The sequence below is a fragment of the Phoca vitulina genome, unplaced genomic scaffold (genome assembly GCF_004348235.1).
Source record: "Phoca vitulina isolate PV1807 unplaced genomic scaffold, GSC_HSeal_1.0 scaffold71, whole genome shotgun sequence".
Lineage (NCBI taxonomy): Eukaryota > Metazoa > Chordata > Mammalia > Carnivora > Phocidae > Phoca > Phoca vitulina.
Genome location: NW_022589774.1, coordinates 9,444,251 through 9,463,086, shown reverse-complemented (window position 1 = coordinate 9,463,086; position 18,836 = coordinate 9,444,251). Strand labels below are relative to the sequence as shown.

The 18,836-nt window shown below is 50.8% G+C and overlaps 1 protein-coding gene across 2 annotated transcripts; it reads left to right on the top strand.

The window, feature by feature from the left end:
- Positions 1-6,677: 6,677 nt before the first annotated feature.
- RGS16 (regulator of G protein signaling 16) lies at positions 6,678-12,484 on the top strand. 2 transcript variants are annotated; one of them, XM_032393209.1, is made up of 5 exons: positions 6,678-6,863; positions 7,792-7,902; positions 8,696-8,757; positions 9,044-9,210; positions 10,605-12,484. In XM_032393209.1, the coding sequence occupies exons 1-5, from the start codon at positions 6,820-6,822 to the stop codon at positions 10,824-10,826; spliced, it is 606 nt and encodes a 201-aa protein (XP_032249100.1). In that variant the 5' UTR covers positions 6,678-6,819; the 3' UTR covers positions 10,827-12,484. The 2 variants fall into 2 exon arrangements, with proteins under 2 accessions (XP_032249100.1, XP_032249099.1); XM_032393208.1 differs by having other exon boundaries at positions 8,693-8,757.
- Positions 12,485-18,836: the final 6,352 nt, after the last annotated feature.

The window sequence follows — 18,836 nt, the reverse complement described above, 5'->3', positions numbered from 1 at the left end:
TGGGTTGACAATGACCCCGAAGACATCCACTGCATCTAGAGTGGGATGCATTTCCTTTATTCCTCATTCACCATTTAAAAAGTCCCCATGCTGTGCGGGACACTGGGCTGGGCACCAAGATTCAGGGGGCCAGGCCTCCCTAAGGCCGGTTTAGATCTGCCCACACGAGCACCCATATCTCAAAGGTGGCTTTCCAACCACGGAGAGCACATCGTGTGTCTCTGGAATCAGGGATCATCTGATGTGCTGAGGTTTCCTGAGAAAGGAGGGGGGTGGGTTGGGGCTGAAATTGATGCAGTTGAGGGTTCCCTCTGTGGGGGTCTTTCAGTCCCCTGCCCTACACACACACACTCACACACATAGTTGGAGAGTAAAACAATGCTTCATCCTCACCTATTCTGTATCCCTGTCCCCCTTGAAGCAACAATTAGGCTGTTGGCAGAGTCTTCCCAAAGAGCGGTGTGCCTTCTCTTTATTCACATCGAGCACAGGTGGTTGTCCTGGTTGAGGAACGTGACAGAGTGAGTTGGTCAGAATTCCCCTTTCCTCCCCAACTAGGGGGTGGCATCTATTAGATCCCACCCCCGCCCCCCAGTACTTGTTTCCTGCCTGGAAAGAGGCACGGTCCAGCACATAGCACCTGCCGGACTTTCCAGTTCTGGAATCCTAAAGTCCTCACTCCTCAGCCTGGGAAGGATCAGGGAGTTGGAATTGTAAACGGCACCTTTCAGTGATATGCAAATCCCAGAGCTCCCTTTTTCCCCCTCTGATCTTTCTTCCTAAGTGGTTCCTCAGGGCCTTGAAGAATTATTAAATGAGAAAAATTCACATTGTGATAAATGTGTTTCTATGTCTCCAGGAGTAGAAGTGAAATGCTCTCAGGAATATGACATTCATGACAAAAGTGAACAAAGGGATGAGGAGGGAGGGTGAGAAAGGGGAAGACATTTAGAAACCCAGGGTTCTTGAGTACTTCTCCTATTTTGCAGTCTTAGGATGAGACAGGGCTCACTTATTGCCATTAATTTAGTTGGCACTTTAGGGACTGCATCAAAGTGATGGCAGGAGCACTTGTAGGTGAGAGCGGAGGCAGCAAGGGATGAGTGTGCATATAGGCCGGGGACAGGCCTGCTGTGGGGAGGACGCCAGGCACCGGCCATCAGGGAGAATTCAGGAGTCGGGGGCAGGCTGCCGGTTGGTTAAGGTGTGGGGTGGGGCCGACCATCACGGCCAGGAGGGCAAGCCCATGCGTGAGTGTCAGACCACAGACGCCTAGCAAAGGGCCTGTGAAGGGCCACAGCCAACCTTTAAGAATCAAGAAAGCATGAACCCTGGAAGCGCCATCTATCAGCAGTCAGGCTCCCAGGAAGCTGAAGGTGAGCAAAGGTCCCCAGGGCCCAAACCTCCCCCAAGACTTTGGGAGCTGAAGATCTGCCTCCCTTGGAAGCTGCCCCAGGGCTCCCTCCAGGTGGGGACCAGGGTCCCGTGTGAGCCAAGAGAGATGGGGAAGCACAGCCCGAAACGGTGGCAGGCAAAGCAACGGAACTCTGAGTTTTCCTGCAAAGATAAATCAAAGCCCAGATATTCATGAAAGGACTTCAGCAGAAAAAGGGGTTCTCTGCCGCCACACGTGGGAACTGCATATACAAGGGACTGAAGAAGCAGAAAAGTCCAGAGCCAGTGACGACATACACGAAGGGCAAAGAGACCGAAGGGAAGATGTGCAGGACAAGAGAAGAATGGAGTTAGCAAAGAAGAGGGAGAGGGAGAGGAAATAAGAAGAGGAAGTTACAGAAGACAGCTCGAGAAGTTAGAGCATCCTGTCAGGATTTCCCAGGCTCATGCTTTATTCTTCTCATGGTGCGCAAATGCTGCCTTCTGGAGAATACCACACCCCAGGCTGGCATGGTGTATGCTTAGGAGTACAGGTTCTAGAGTTGCACTGTCAGAGATCAAAACCCAGCTCGACCACTAAGTAGCTGTGTGACCCGAGGCCAGTTACTTAACCAATCTCAGCCACGGTCTCCTCAAATGTAGAATGAGGACAAAATGGTAATCATCTTATGGGGCACTTGTGAGAGCTGGAAGAGAATTCAGGGAAGCACACACAGAACAGAGCCTGGCACAAAGGAAGTGTGCAATAAATGCTAGCTGTTCTGATCTGTGTTGAAACACGCTTTCCATCTAGCCAACATTTATTTAGAACATACCCTGAACTGGGTGTGGTGCTACGCTGAAGATGAAAAGGTGACCAAGGCAATGGTCCCTACCCTCCAGGAGCTCATAAGCAAACAGACTGGAAATCAAAATTAGGCCTCAAAATTAAGTTCAAAAGTCAAGAAGAGTCAACACTGGTGCTATGGTTCTAGGAGTAAGAATACTGGTCGCCTCTGATGAGGGGTCGGTAGGACTGGCTGGAAGGAGCATGACGGGAATTTCTTTTAAAACGAGTAGTACAGACAGGAACAGGATATTTAGGCCAAGAGAACCTCAGGCTCAGGGCTTTGTACGTGCAAGGCGGCGTGGAGTTGTGGGAACCTGCCAACTGCTCAGTTTGGTTGGGATTTAGGGTGTGAGGTGATGGATATGAGATCAGGTGGTCAGAGCCTTATATGCCGTACGGAGGAGTCTAGACATGCCCTTATCAGCCGTGGGTACCACCGACGATTTTCAGCCTCCTCCCCAAGTGGCTGAGACTGCCCTGCCTTGGAAGCTAGGGGTCCATTGGCCTGGTTGGGGAGAGAAAAGCAGGCTTCCCAAACTCCCATTCCCTCAGAGCTCTTCCCAGACAGGAGGGAGGAAAGAGGAAGAGAAGTGGGAGAAGCATAAAACAGCCATCAAAGTGAGCTGTACCCAGTGCTCTGAAGGATCATCGGGAAAAACAATTGTTTGATGTATCCAGCCCCTCTTTCCCGTCTTCAGGAGGGGATCTCTCTCTCTCCTTACCGAGCTGCCTCATGATGTGTGCAGCTCCTGCTGTTTTTATGTTCTACCAAACAGTGACATCCACTTGTGCATCCTACATGCCTGAGAGCCTCTGCTATATATAGGGAATTTCTAAATCTTTCTGCACCGCCAGACTACAACTGGCTTTTCCTAGCTATTTCTCCCACGTGGAGCATGCTCCTTCCTACATGTCCGGCATGTTCTGGCTGTATTCCATCCTGCTCAAACCTCATTCCCTCCTCTTTCAATACTGCAGACCCTCCTGGATGTCTCCTCTTTCTGGACTTCTGTTGCAACTCCTGTCAACAACTTCCTTTCACCTCTCCTTCCCCGCTGTGCTAGTTCCGTTTCCTCCGCGAGGAGGAAATAGAAGGTCATTAAACTCAGCGAAGAGCCTAAAAGCTGTGTGATTTCCCCACCGGCTAAGGAACATAATAAATTCTTAATAAATATTTATCAGTGGATCGATGATTGAATGGGGAACATCCAGACCCCTGTGAGGACCATCTATGCCAAATCAGAAGTCAAGAAAGTGTATCCATTTCCCCTGACCCTTTTCAGGAGATAAAGGTCTTCTGTGGCCTTCCGCTGGGGGGAGAGCATGGTGCTGGGGATGGGGAAGGCAGAGAGGCAGAAGCGGCTGGAGGGCCGTGTGGCTGGGATGTCCTGGGATAGTTAATCCTGATCCCAGATGACCCAGGCTGCGGAGCTGTGTCCCCACACCCTCCATGACAGACAGCACAGCTGTGCGGCGAGCGCTGGGCGAAAAACGAGGTCAGGTTCATGTCAAAGCCAGTGCGGTTCACAGGTGGGCTCCATTTGCTGGATTTACAGCAACTGTCGAGTCATTACTGAAATTGCAGACGTGAACCAGCCCACCTCCTGGGAAGAGAATTTGGGATACATTGTGAACTTCAAAAAGTTTCTGCCTGGAAACTGAAGAGGTAACCATGGCAACTGGGAAGGCAGGTTGAACTCAGAAAGGGCTCTTCCTCTTGAGCCCTGAGCTTTGTGCTCTTGGATTGGATGTGCCAGACTGCGAGCATCGCTTTGTCTCTCTTGCCTCTTTTGCTTTCTTTGTCGAGTGGGAGAGAGCACCAGCTCAGGAATCTGGAGAGCTGGACACGATTCAGCTGTTTTCTGATCCAGGGCACTTAAGAGAGGGCACCTTAGGCACTGGCTGTTTTGTTGTCACAAAATGGAAATTAAAAGGCTCCTCTGGCCTATTCACAGGGATGCAGATGGAACAGGAAGGTTTAGGGAGATTCTGTGCATAATCACGATTATTATTGTTATGTGCCTATGTCTGGGCTGATTCCAACATGGTGCTCCTGAGGGCAAGACCGGGCATTCGATTCATCCATAGACTTGTTTTCGTCGCTTGAAGAGAAGCTGTCCCAGACGCCAGAGCTGAATAATACAATCATGCCCTGGAGCCTGAGCAGCACGGGGGAAAGAGCGGGCCTCACCTCAGCCGACCAGCTCCTCCACAGAAGTCCTGCCGATGGGCCGCGTGGGCTGCTGCCTCGTGTGGACGGAGGCTTATGCTGAGAAACAGACATTCAAAAGGCATCCTTACATTGCCTGGCTGCACACCACAACCCTTACCCCTCTCCCTGCCCCACACCAACGCAGTCCTGCACTTGAGAGAAAGGAAGAACCGGAGATGGAGGGGGGGGCTGCTGACATCTGGGATGATGCTGCCAATGTGTGAGCTGCTCAGCACCTGCCCCTGTTTACTAACCCACTGGGAGGCTGGGGAAGGACTGGACTCTACTCTTCAGAGTGCATTATGTTTTGACTAACTGGGTCATCTTCTGCAGGCCCTGGCTTACCCAGAGACTCTCCTTTGACAGATGACCCCACATGTTGCTCTGATTTGGGCCTCTTTTGCTCAACTACTATCTCCAGGCCTTCTTGTGCCCTCCCCCTTTGTGGTTTCAACCTTTCCTTCCCCAACCAGGTTTTCTGGGCTGTCTCACCCACCTCTCTCAGCTGGGGACCTCTTCTCCTCTTATCTCTCTCTCTTCTGACCCTTTATTTCCAGGCCTTGCTGAAGAACAGCAACTCCTAGATGCCCCTCATGAAATAAAAACCTAAATCCCAAGACACACAAAAAACTTACTACTTTTCCTTATTGTCTAGCAATTCCTGTGTCCCTAGTAAATAAATCTGAGAGCTAACATTTATTGAGTGCTAACTATGTGTTCAGCACTGATCTAAGCACCTTGTTGGGGGTGCTACGGTACACCACCAAGATCCCCTGTTTGGGACCTCGGCCCTCATTCTCCACCCTATTGTCTGCTGTAGGCTGCCAGCACAGTCCCTCTGGCCTTAACAGAGGGGGTTGCCTTGCTTAAGATTAAGCCACGTTCTTGGAGCAATCACATCCAATGAATGGTCAATGTGGTACAAAGGCCCTGGGGCCAACTGTGGTCTCTGTTGCAGCAACCTGGCATTTAACTCCTTCCTCTGAGCAACCCTGTTTCCCTCAATCCCTCTCTGGTCTGAGAACTCTCCCTAGCAAGGCTCTGCTTCAGGGGAACTGTGTTTCCTGTCTCCTGGGAACTCAAACTGAGAACTGACCTAATCCTCACATCTTTATGAAATAGGTGTATCATATTTTCATCTTAGAGAAAAGGAAACTGAGGCACAGAAAGGTTAAGAAGCTTGCCCAAGGTCTCCTATCAGTAAGTGGTGGAGCCATGATTCGAAACCTGGAAATCCGGCTCTGGATTCCACACTCTAAACCTCACACGCAGCCTCATTAATAGCAATCCCAAGGGGAACTGAGGGGTCACGGTGGGAGGCGAAGGGTGCTGTAGGGCCTTTATGGGAGGGTGAGGAGAGAGGGAGGGTATTTCTTACCTTGACCTTAGAGATAAGGACACTGAACTAGCTGCTGCTTAAACCCAGGATCATTCATCACTTTACAGAGGTGTGGGGATTCTAATTTTGGCTGGGAGGGCAGTGGAAAAAGCGTGGTAAATTCGTGTTTGAATTCTGGCGTAACACTAACTGTAACGCTGAGCAAGTTAATTAACCTGACACTTAGTAAAAATGCCTGGCGCACAGATGCTCAATAAAGAGCCCCGCCCCGCCCCCACCCCACCCCGGGCCATTTGTCTGCTAATTCCAACCCCCTGATCTTGGGTAAGTCTCTTTTAACTTTCTGACTCAGTTTCTTCATCTCTGAAACGGAGGAGAGGAGATGAGATGAGGAGCTGCGGTAAAGGGCTTACTACTTAGCCCCAGAAGCATTCGGGTAGGAGCACAATAAATGGTAGTAATCAGTATAATCAACACGTTGCCTTGCGCGGCTTGCACCCCTTGCTCCCGTCCGTGAGGACCGAGCAGGTTCAGGCGCAGGCAGTGAGTGGTCTGCACGGTCTGTGCCTCCCCAACGCGTCACTCCCCACGCAAATCCGCCCGCTACCGCTGAGTTGGTTTTCTGATTTTACTAGAGGCCGACGGGTTTTTTCCTACTAAACTGAGTGGGCGCTTCTCGGGCCGTGTGACTTCCCCGCCGCTTCTCCTTCCGCACCCGGAGCAGCCCGGAGGGGAGGGCAGCCGCGTGCGCCCGGCGGTGTGCAAGTTGCGGGCGCCCCGCCCCGTCGAGCTCCCGGGCCCCGCCTCCACCTTACCCGCGCGCCGTCCCGCTCTCCGATTGGTCGGCGGCGCTCAGCCCCGCCCCGCTCCCTCCGAGGGAATAAAAGCCGGGGTAGCCGCGAGTCCGCGCGTGCAGCCTGATCAAGCTAAAGCGCCTTGAGTAGTGCCGGTCGCCGCCCCTGCCCCTCTGCCTCCTCACGTTCGCGGAGACCACTGGAGCCCGTCACCATCCTCCCCACGACGTGCTGCCCTGAACCCGCAGCCATGTGCCGGACCCTGGCCACCTTCCCCACCACCTGCCTGGAGAGGTAAGAGGAGCTTGTCCCTGGATCTTGCCCGCTGCCCGCAGGAAGAAGTCCAAGTCCCCCCCAATCCTTAGGGAGTGGAGCGGCAGGCTTGGGGACCGGGCGGCGGGAGAATGGGACTCTAGTGACTCGAGTGGAGAGGCGGAGGTCACCTGGGTTCCACCTTTTCAGATGCTTCCCTTAGAGTCCTAGAGAAGCGACGGGCCGAGAGAAGGGAGAAGGAAGAACCACGGGAAGCAGAGGAACCCCTGCTTACTGTCATTCCCCATCCTCTGACAAATGGCAGTCCTCCGCGGACCTGCCGAAGACCGGCTGCAGGAGGAGCACATTGGCATCAGCAGGCAGAACTCCCTTTTCTAGTTTCTTCAGCACTTGGTTTTCATTCTACAGCCCAGATCTAGGAGCATGGCCTGCCCGGCCCCGAGAAGGCAGGGAGGTGTTTTTTTGGGTCCACCAGTGAGGCATGTGCCCACTTCCCAGGGAGCTACTCAACCACCTCTAGTCCTTGCTGGAGCTGGTGGCTGGGAAGGAAAAAGTGAAGAAGGTGAAAGCAGGAATCAATTTCCACACAGTTCCAGAAATAGTCACCATAAGCCTAGAGGGTGCTGAACTGCCTTCTGCTAATCAACAGGCACAAAGATAGATCGGCGTGACTTAAGTGGGAAAAAGCCCATGTGTGCTGTGCTCTAAACTCAGAAAGTGTAAGTCCTACTGAGGAACAGCTGAAACATTACTTTCTGGGCTGTTTCTGGGCTGGTGATATAAAGAGACAAGCAGAGTTTAAGCCCTGGGAACAGCAGAAGATTCCCAGGAACCCTTGAGGCTGGAATGAAGGTGACACCAGCCTAAACTCTTCTTCGGGACCCCATAAACCTTTGAGCCCTGGCTGAGCCAATGTAGGATCCTTATGTGTTCCTGCTTTGTTTTTCAGAGCCAAAGAGTTCAAGACACGGCTGGGGATCTTTCTTCACAAATCAGAGCTGGGCTCTGACACTGGGAGTGTTGGCAAGTTCGAGTGGAGCAGCAAACACAGCAAAGAGGGGTAAGTCCTGCTAGCTGGCCTAGGGCCCTGGAGGGGAGGGAGCCAGATTTAGGAAAAGAGCCATAAGAAAGAAAATACGAGGAGAAATTAGGACGTGCTAGGGTGGGCCGTGATGACCCCTTCCTGGAGATTTTCGTGAAGATTCCTGCTGGTCTGCTGTGGGTGACTAGGTAGGTGGCTCCAGGGCTCTGAGGCCACCAACAGATGTGTGTATCAGGGTTGGAATGTCTAGTTACCAGACTGTCCCACCTGGAGATGTCATCGTCTGTGCAACCAGGGCTAGGACAGGGTCTAAGAACACTTGAGGCTTTTCAGTCAATGACTCTTCTTCCATTAACATGCACTTTGCCTACGAGCCCTTTCATATTGAACGTCAAGGGTGTGAGGTGCTGCACTAGTGTCTGGGGTTATGGGTAGACTTAATCTCTATTCCTGAGGCCCTTATTTCCATGGGGGGAGTGTAGAAAACAAAGCTCAGAGTCAGAGGAACAGAAACAATTTTGGACAGTGAAGAGACCGTCTTAGAGTTACTTACTGAGGGCCAGAAGGTTCCTGGCTCTGGTTTCTTGTTATTGAACTGTCCTCTAGAAAAATACCTGTAAAAAAAAAAAAAAAGAAAAATACCTGTAGCCTCAACTAAGAGTTTGAGGAGTCAGCTCCAATAATCACTGAGCAAGTCTTTGTGTGAATTATACAACTTCCATCAGAGTTCTGGCTAGGATTTATGCTATGCATTAGTGTGTTGGTCTTTTTTTAATTAAAATCTTGGCTTTTTTTTTTTTTTTTTTAGCAGAAACTTCTCAGAAGATGTGCTGGGGTGGAAAGAGTCATTTGACTTGCTACTGAGCAGTAAAAGTGAGTAGGACCCTGTTGTGTCTGTCTGTGGATGGCACATGTGTACCCATGTGCTTTGGAGCCAGCCTGAGGGATGCTGAAAAGCGTGGGCAAAATAATAGTCGTAGTAATAATAATAATGATCCCCTAGTGTGCCAGGCTCTGTTCAGAATACAAAGGCAGGTCCTTGTTCAAGAAAATTACATCCTAAAAATAGAGCCATTAACTACAATTGCTGTCTTTCTCCTTTTATTCCCCCGCTGTCCTGCTGTCTGACCTGTCTCTCCCTCTCTTCCCTCAACCCCAGATGGAGTGGCCGCCTTCCACGCTTTCCTGAAGACGGAGTTCAGTGAGGAGAACCTGGAGTTCTGGCTGGCCTGTGAGGAGTTCAAGAAGCTCCGGTCGGCTACCAAGCTGGCCTCCCGGGCTCAAAAGATCTTTGAGGAATTTATCTGCCGTGAAGCCCCAAAAGAGGTCAGAGCCTCAGCATGTTCTGGGGATCCTGCCGCCGTGCCTGCTCCTTCCCCACCGAGGATTGGGGCTGGGGGCTGTCCAGCAGGGGGAGGGTTGAGTTTAGAGAGTGATCTTCTTTGGCACGGGGCTGGATGGGCTTCTGGGGCCGGAGACTAGGAAACCCAGGCGCTCTGCTGCTCCTGGTGCCCTTACCCTCAGTCTCGCTGATGGGGCTAGAGGGCTTGGCAGGTGGTGTGGCTTCTGTCCATACCCACTTTTGCAAGCTAAGGCCTTTTTAGAGGCTCAAAACACACGAGTGTGGAGACAGGGCAACCTGGGGACCTTGTGTGACCCGGTTCAGTCCCCTGGCTGACCTGCCTCAGGCTGGCTGGTCCGTGGGCGGCGAGGTTTTGTGCCTGCCCTCAGGTCTCCGCGGGGGCCACCAGCGTTTGCTAAAGTGAGTGGGGCCACCTTGTGGAGAGAGACTAGTAATGCCTTGCTTTTGTATCCTACGCTGTATTGTATTTTCTGAGCACTTGAATTTTTTCCATGTTATTCCATAAAGATTTATTGAGCACCAATTACATGCAAGGCATAGTTATAGTCACTGGGGACATAGCAGGGACAAAAAGTCTCTACCCTAATGAGAGAAGATGACAATAACCGATTAAATGAGTAAATACATGTCAGGGGATGGTGCGTGTTCTGATCCAAGCAAAGCAGGTTTTGAAAGGGAGCACCGAAGTATGGGGTGGGTGGACTTGAAGTCTTTTTGCTTTACAAAGGGAAGTGAGGGGTGGTCTGTCCCATAAGGTGACAGATGAACACTTCACTCCCTTCTAAACATTCCAACACAGGAAATGGCAAGTGCAAACCCAGCAGGGAGTGGGCCCGAGTGGAGCACGGAGAGTGAGGGAGGCAGACTAGGAGAGGAGGTCGGACCAGTGAGTGGCAGGGCGCCAGATGTGGGCCCAGCACGTGCGCTGGCTTTTCCTTTGAGTGACATGGGAGGATGGCCCTGCTGCTGGCAAACTGACTTGAGTTTTCAAAGGCTCACTCTAGCCGCTGGCTGGAGAACAGACCACAGGAGTGCGGGGCGAGGAGAGAGAGCAGTTAGCAGCTCTGGCACTAACCTGAGGAGAGAGGTGACGGCGATCTGAACCAGGACTGTCCCGAGGCAGGGATGAAAAGGCATTAGATTTGTATGCTTGATAACTTTTGGAGGGCAGACCCTGGGTCCGATGCGCGGACAGGCCCAGAATTGAAAAGCCAGTTAATGGTCAACTCAGGAGACCCCAGGTTCCTGGTTCAGAATCCTGCCAGTCAGCCCTCTCCCCATCCCACCCCCCCGGCCTGCTGGACCCCTTGCCTGGCCCACCCTCCCCTCACCCATGTGCTTGCTTTCCTTCCCACAGGTGAACATAGACCACGAGACCAGGGAGCTGACCAGGATGAACCTGCAGGCTGTCACGGCCACGTGCTTCGACGTGGCTCAGGGGAAGACTCGCACCCTGATGGAGAAGGACTCCTATCCACGCTTCCTGAAGTCCCCTGCTTACCGGGACCTGGCGGCCCAAGCCTCGGCCACCTCTGCCTCTCCAGCCAGCTGCAGCCCCGCAGAGCCCTTGCACACTTGAGCCTCGTGGCAGTGAGGGAGCCAGCCGGGAGGAGAGGTGGGGTCACCCATCCCTGGGGCAGATTCTACCAAGCAAGCGCGAGAGGACAGTGAAGGAAGACGCCCATCTGGCAGCCTGTTTTGGAAGCCCCCTCTCCTCCAGATACTGTGGGACTGGATTCCATGCATGAGAGGGTCCCCCCCCACCCCCCCTTCCAGGACCGGCACATATGGGCCGAAGGGGAAGGTTGTGTGGGGCTCTCCGGGGAGAGGGAAGGTGGTGAAGGAGTTATTGTTGGCTCTTATCGTTTTCCACGGGGCAAGAAATATTCCGGGGTGGTTTGGGAAACACGGATAAAGGAAACTTGAAAATGAGACAGAGCAAGACGACCAGATCAGCTCTTCTGCCTGGTGAGGAGCTGGCTCAGATGGCGCCCTGTTCCCCTAGTTCCCAGGCTGTCAGGCCCAGAAGGGAGCTGCGGATGCGGTGCCTTCCCACTCTGTCCTCCTCACCTGCCCCTGGGCTGCCCGCGGCCCCCTTAGCTTGCACTTCTTCCCATTCCTGTGCCCAGCCTCACGGCCCAGAGAACCAATTTGACCCTTGCCCAAAATGAGATTTTTTTTTTATACCACAAAAACTGGCCTTTGGAGCCCCTTTCCCACATCAGTAGAGAGCCTGGAAAAGGGGCCATCTTGCTCCTGTGAAATTGATCTTGGTGCTCTTGGTGACCTTTGCAGGCGGTCCCCGAACCTGTTCTGGCAGCAAGGTCCACCTGTGGGCAGGGCCTGCGAGGGCCTGTTGCGGGGGTGTGCCCTCCCTTGGCCCCGGGCTGCCCTGGACCGTAGGGCCCATGAGGAAGAAGGCGTGGGGCCTCTCAATGAGTTCTTACGCTCTGCAGTGTGGAACGAGGGAGAAAAGGATCCTAAGACATCTCTTGGCAGTTCCCAAAAGTTCCGTTGAAATCAAGCCAGTATTTTTTGTGGGTGTGAGAACAAGGAAAAAGATGCCCAGAATGGAAGGGGAACCTTATGTTTCTTTCCTGTGGATGTGACGTGCACTTACCGGAGTATGGGGAGAAGTTGGACCAGGGACCACGATGGCCCTTGGAAGACAGAAGCCGGGGGTGCAGCTGGAGAGAGAGGCTGCTTGGAAGAGCAGGACTGGGGGAAATCAGAACCTGCTTGTCACCTCAGGGCAACACCAAACACACATTTTTGTGTTGGGACTTCTGCATGAGCCCAGGCCCAGGAGGTGAATGAACCAGGCGGCTCCCTTCTGCCCCAGGAAAAGCAACACTGTTCTCTCTGCACTATGAGCTCCTCCAGGAGAAAGTTATTTAAGTATAATGTGTTGTCGGTTTTGTGACCATTGTCATAGCATATTATTTTTATTACTGTTGTGTTGTTGCTACTGTTATTTATTATTGTAATTTCAGTTTGCCTCTGCTGGAGAATCTCAGCAGGGGCTGGTCGCCCGACTGTCTCCCTCTCCACCAGACTCTACCTCTGAATGTGCTGGGAACCTCTGAGCGCCTGTCAGGGGCTCCTCACCGTTTAAATATTTATTTATTGTTGACAATGGAGCTGGTTTCCTGGATAGGAATGATGTACTTTATCCTTGTTTCCCTGTTTCAGCATGTTATATTCTTGTAAAATAAAAATAAAACCCAAATATGAGATCCCGTCTGTAAGGGCTGTGTGGTCTGGCTGAGGGAGGGGAGGGACCCGGGAAAGCCTGGGGGCGGAGCTGCCCCCCGCCCCGCCCCCCTCCCGGGCGATCCCTCCCCGCGCATGGGACAGCTCTTGGGTCCCAGGCAGAGGCCCAAGTGAAAGACCCATGTCTGCCTGGTGACTGGCAGGGTTGATGAGAAGGGGATATGTGCTAAGGGTGGCCACCAAGATTGGTCACTTCCTGTAGCCGGTGATTCCCCAACTTGCGTCGGGCTGTTGTGTCGATGGGACCCAGTCCGCCTGCTGTCATCGGAGAGCCCATGTACTTCGCCCAGAGTGAACCATTCCCAACTTGGCCTCTCACAACACAAGGTGAGGCTCCCCTTGGTCCAGTAGCCACAGGTGATCAGTTAGATGGTGGCTTTCGGGGCATATTCACTTTTGCCCATTTTTAATTTGCATTAGAATTTCATATAAATTCCAAGCATTAGTATTTTGCAAATAATTTCATAGAAGTCTCTGAGATGAGCTATGGGAAGCCACTCAGTATGTGAGGCTGCTCCATTCCATGGGCTGAGGGAGCAAGAGGGTTGAGCTGGGCTTGAAACAATCTGGGGGTAGGTTTGCAAGGATCATATCTGCTCTTCCTTCGCCAATAGCCTTTCTTACCCTACAAATCCTCCCCCCCCCCTCCTTACCACTATTTAAAAATTCCTTTTCTATTGAATTATCTGTTTGTACTCTGGTTTATTGACTTGGAGGTGGACAATATCTAGTTAAAAATGTGGGACGGGGTGAGCTCAGGGTCTTCCTACTGCCATCTTCCCAAGCACTTTTCTTGAATTATCTGTTTGTACACAGATCTGGACCTTCTATTGGCTTTTATTTCTCCCCTATTGTTAGTCTGAGTAAGTGACCAGACTCCAGGGATGGCGGGTAGAAAACCCGGTGGATTCACACTCTACGCCCGGGTCTAAGGGAGGGTTCTGTGGGCAACTCCAGGAGGAATTCAGAATTGAGGGGCCTGAGAAGGAAGATTGGATCAGATGCTGTGGCAGGCCCCGATCTCATGAAGTCCTTCCACCAGCTCCATGAGGTAGGTATGTTAGCCTGTGATTCAGGGGACTGAGGCTCGTGGGGTAAGGAACAGACCCCGGGCAGTGGGCCAGAGAGAGCAGCGGAGATGGAGATGCGAGGGCAGCCCAGTTATACCATTGGGGGGCATATCCGGTGTGCAAGAGATGGGTGTGGAGATTGATGAGGGAAGAAGAAAGCTGGGTACCCAGGGAAGCGGGGAGGTATTCACATTGTCCTCTTTTCCTTCCTTCCTTTCCTTCTTTTTGCCTTTTTACATGCATTTGAATGCATCACGTATGCCTGGCAGAAAACCAAAAGCAGTAACTGTACTTTCAACAGAAAGTAACCTCATTTATTTAATAGTGGGTGGGGATGCTGAGTATGTTTAGGCAAGGGCACCAATGTGCGCTTTTTGAAGCAACGTGGGCAGCCAGTAGGAAAAGGCAGGTGTAATCAGTGAGTGACAGAGAAATGAATGGGGACGATGGACATCCAGTGGCGGGGGTGCGTGCTGGTGGGCCCCACAGTCCAGTGAGACCATCCTCAAGGCTCGTCCCCATCCCCCTTCACATAAAAAGTGGTCTTGGCTTCCGTGGTGTGGCTGAAGGTGGTAGGTCCACATTAGAGAGGAGAACTGCTCTTTGCTGACCTTTGACATGTCCCAGGTGTCAGGCTCAAAACAGTCCCATGCTGTAATGCTTCACTGAGAGTTTAAGGGATTTCCTGAAGATCACACTGCTAGCAAGTGGCTCTGATATCTTTGGACTCCCCAGCTCTGCCTCCTCCCCAGAGCACTCTAGGCTTTGGCTCAGCAGGGAAAGCATTTCCTAAATAGCCTGTGGCTGGCCTCCCAGCCCTCTCTCGCTACTCTCTCCCCTGTCCCTTGAAAACAGATCTGTCCCAGGTCCCAGATTCGCTGTTACTGTCTCAACTTTCCAACTTTCCTGGACCACCTCCCTGCTGTGTCCCCTGCTCTCATTGCTGCCCTCCACCTCCTTAATCAGCTAGGGAGGCATCTTCCAAGGGCCAACTCAAGGATCTTTCTGGGGAGACTTGCCTGAGCCTTTGGGTCTGATTATGGATGCCTCTCCTTCATGTACCACTGCTGCTGATGCTCACCTGAACTGGAACACTTAGATCCCTGCTTTCTACCTCTCTGCCCCTGATGGCAAGCTCCTGGGACTAGGCAGGTCTTTTTCTCCCCAGGGCCTTGCAGCTAAGCTTTCAGCAAATGGCTCTTGAGTTAATGATTAGTTTCAAATCCAGCAGGAAGAAAGTTCAGATTACAACTATGTCCTGCAGGGTCTTCACACATAACACATTTGAAACCAGGGTCATCGTCGTCCCCAACAGATACGCACCGCCTTCCGTTTCTCTGACCTTGATACACAGAGGCCCTGGCCACCCAAGTTCAGGCTTCTCCATCTCTTCTACATGTCATCTCAGCCAGTCTGGGAAATGGGTTGAGTCCAGCTTCTCCTCCCCAGGCTCACCGAGACTTCCTTAGAGGAGCCTTTCGCCCTCTCCGGTCCGAGCTATAAAGACAGCTTTCCACCTGGTCTCCCTCTCCCGGCCTCTCCCACTCGTTGCCCACGCTGCCAGTCTTCATCCCTAAAGCACAGATCTGAGCAGGTCGTGGCTGCACTCAAACCCCTTTGATGGCTCCCCTTTGACTCCCAAGAGAAAGTCCAGATCTGACCATGGCATCTGAGGCTCACTCTGAGCTGACCCAAGTCCCTCTCCTGAGCTGTCTCCTGCCCAGATGGCCTCTAGGCACACGCTGTTCTCTCTGCTTGGAATGGCCTCTTCCTCTTATTTTTTAACTGGGGGGTGGTGAGGAGGGGAATGCCCTCCTCTAAATCCAGCAAAAGCATCACCTCCTCTGTGAAGCCTTCCCAGATGTCTACTGCGCAGAGTTAATCTCACCCATGTCTGTGATTCTAGGACATACTCTTTTGACTTTGCCGTCCACACTGTAGGGCGCACTTCACATGTTTTCCTCCCCCTACACTGGTCTCTTTGTGGCCAGAAGCCATATTATCTACCTTGATAAGATGGCACCGAACAGACTGCAGCAAAGCTGTTCACAGCCCTGGCCGTGGAATCAAAATATTTGGGTTGGAACCCTGGCTCCTTCTCTGTATGACTTAGGAAGTTATTAGGGTCGTTCGCTCATCAGTAAAACGAAGATAGAAGAGTGAACCCCTCAGAGGAGACATTGAATGAAATAAGTGTTTGGCACAGTGTTATTGTCCCATGAATATTAGTTACTATTATTATTATTATTATCTGATTCCTAGTACTTAGCACAGTGCCTTGTACACAGTAGGCAGCAGTCAGTAATCTTGTATTGACTTCTTGAATAGAATGGAAGAACCAGAGTCCAAGTCTACGTTTCTTTCAAGAATAGTACAGCTGTTTCACTATTGTATATCATCTGATGTGCAGAGCATTACAGAATTTCAAGTGAGGAAATCAAGGCTTGAGCCATTCATCAACTCCCTCAAACCCGGGTCAGCTCGCGCTCCTTCCAAATCGGTGCTGTTGCTCCCACGTGACTGGAAGCCACCCCGCCCCCCCCAACCCCCGGCGACTCTGGCCCATCCTTCACCCTCTGCTGCCCCCCTGTGTCCATTCCAGGCAAGGCAAACTTTTTCCCTGGTATTGCTTGACTTTGGTTCTATTTTGTTTGGCTCCTTCCTTTGGAATGATTTCCAAGAGATATAATTTATGGTTTTGTTTACTAACGCATTTTATTAAATATGTGAACGTTTAATATAAATGAGAATAATTAGCATAACTGGTAAGACAACCAGTGGGTATAGGGTTTAAAACAAGATTTTCTTTAGTCAATAGGGCTAAATTAACTTTAGAAACTGAAGCTCTTAGGTAAAGAGAGAAAGGTGTTCAGGGCATATTAAGGGCTGATCTCAAGCTAATTCCCTTTCACTGAAACTTTAAATTGGTCCAGCTCTTCAAATTGCTTTAGGGAAGAAAAGAAAGATTTGAAATTTAAATAACGGAGGAGAGATCCCAAGGGTGAGGGATGTAATGCCGTTAGCTGCTAGATGGAGCTAACAGTTTGAATCTCCATCATTTAGAAAAAATACCTCTTGACTTACGGTGTTGGTGATTCCCAAGCTTTGGTCACCAACCTAGACAAGGATTTGATTTAAACTTTGAGAAAAGTGATAACGCGTGGATTAATCCTTTATTTGGATTATAATTTGGGCCCCCACTTAAGAGAGAGTTCTGTGCTGGAGAGTATCATTGTCTTAACTTACTCCATCCTGCCGGTACCAAGGGGCGGTTTCACAGACAATCAAGCTTTAGACAGCAGGCTCTGAATTCAGTCCCACATCTGCTACTGATCAGCCGAGCGATCTTCAGCACATTACTGGATTTCTCACAGACTCACTTTTTCCCGTAACCTGTGAATAAGAAATAGGACTGGCTTCAAAGGATTTTTGTGATGACAGAATGAGAAAATTTATGGAAAATATTCAGCACAGTGCTCCACAGATTATAATCCACGAATTATAGCTACATATGTGTGATAGGCACTATTCCAAGTGCTTCACATATATCCATTTCTGTAATCCTCACCATATTCCTGTGAGGTAACTTATGTTATTATTTGATATCACCATATTGCAGATGTAGCAACCAAAGGCTGGAAGGTTTAAGGAAATTGCCCAAATTCAAAGAGTTAGCCGGGGGCTCTATTAGTGAGCTATTGCTGCATCACAAACCATTCCAAAACTCTGGCTTGAAATAATAAGCATTTATTATTGCTCATGAGTCTGTGGGTCAGCTAGGCACTTCTGCTTCTCTGGGCCTGGCTCAGCCAATCTCAACTGGCTTGTTCTTGTGTCTGTGATCCACTGGTGCGCTGGTGAGAGCTGGCTGGTCTAGGTTGGCCTGAGTCATATATCTAAGGATTGGCTGGTTGTTGGCTTGGGCAATGGTGGTGTCTGGGCCTTGTGTCTCTCTTATCACCCATCAGGCTAGTCCAGGCATCTTCATATGGTGGCAGGGTGCCCAGCCCAGATTCAAAGAGGGGAGTAATGAGAGTACTTAATGAGGAAAAAGTATGAAGTTAAATTGTAAAGGGCACGGGTAGAGGGAGGGTTGAAAAAAAATGTGGCTACTTTTTGTAATTATTCTATCACACACAGTGGGAGAGTGTAGATTTGAAGCGAGGTAATCTGATACCAGAGTCCTTGCTCTGAAGCATTCTGGAGACTTAATGCCTTGACATCTGCTAGCAAGAGTCTTGCCATTTCCTGCTCCTGCCCATGGGCATGGAATGCCCTGGCAAGAGCCTTCATTCACTCGCAAGTGCTAGGGAGTTTCTAGCCATACCAGCTGTTTGGCCTTGCCCACATTTCTTGCTACTCCTTTGTTTATTCCTTTGGAATTCTGCTTTATGATCACTTGGGTCCTGAGCATTTTTGTTTGTTTTGTTTGCAAATTTTAATTTCCTATTTTAGCCACACCTCTACTTCCTCATCTTTTTATTTTATTCTTAACAAGTCACAGAATAGCTAAGATGAATGTTTACTACAGTCAAAGGAAAGCAGGAAAATCTGGATTTAATCAGCAAAATTGTGATGAAGCTGTGAGAACATCAGTAATATATCTGATTCAATTTGACCCCATTGTCTTCTTGCCAAGATTGAAGAAGAGGAGCTTCTGGTAAGTCAAATGCAAAGAAGGTCCAAAGAAGGGAAGGGTGAGATACCGTGTCCCAATATCTAACATGCTGTGTGTGGAAACGGGAAGCCAAAGGGATGGAGGGAGACATCCTTATCTTTAGCCTTGGCCTTGGCCTAGGTGTCTCTCTGCATGTCCTCCCCCTTGGTTTCCCACCCACTCCTGAGCCTGCTTGCCTGTGCTCTTGGTGGTGGCTCCTTCTTCAGAGTCTGGAGCTCTGGACTCAGCCTCGTGCCTGGGGTCTCTGTGGGCAGACTGAAGTCTCCTCCTACCAGAACAGTTGTCATACTTTACATGTCTCTTGGGCCACCCCTTCTTGATTCTCCTGGTTCAAGATAGGCAGGAGTTGGTCTCCCCAGCAAGACTGGCTATTCCTTGAGGACAGGAATATTTCCCACTGCAGCGTTCAGTACACAGTATGCATCTCAATGCTAGGAAAGTGGCAAGAACAGAACTTCTAGACCAGAAAGGAATCTTAAAAACCATGTTACACGAGAGAACTGAGACTTCACATGGTTAAACCATCCACCCACCTGAGTTCACTCCCCTAAAGGGCCCCAGCACTGGC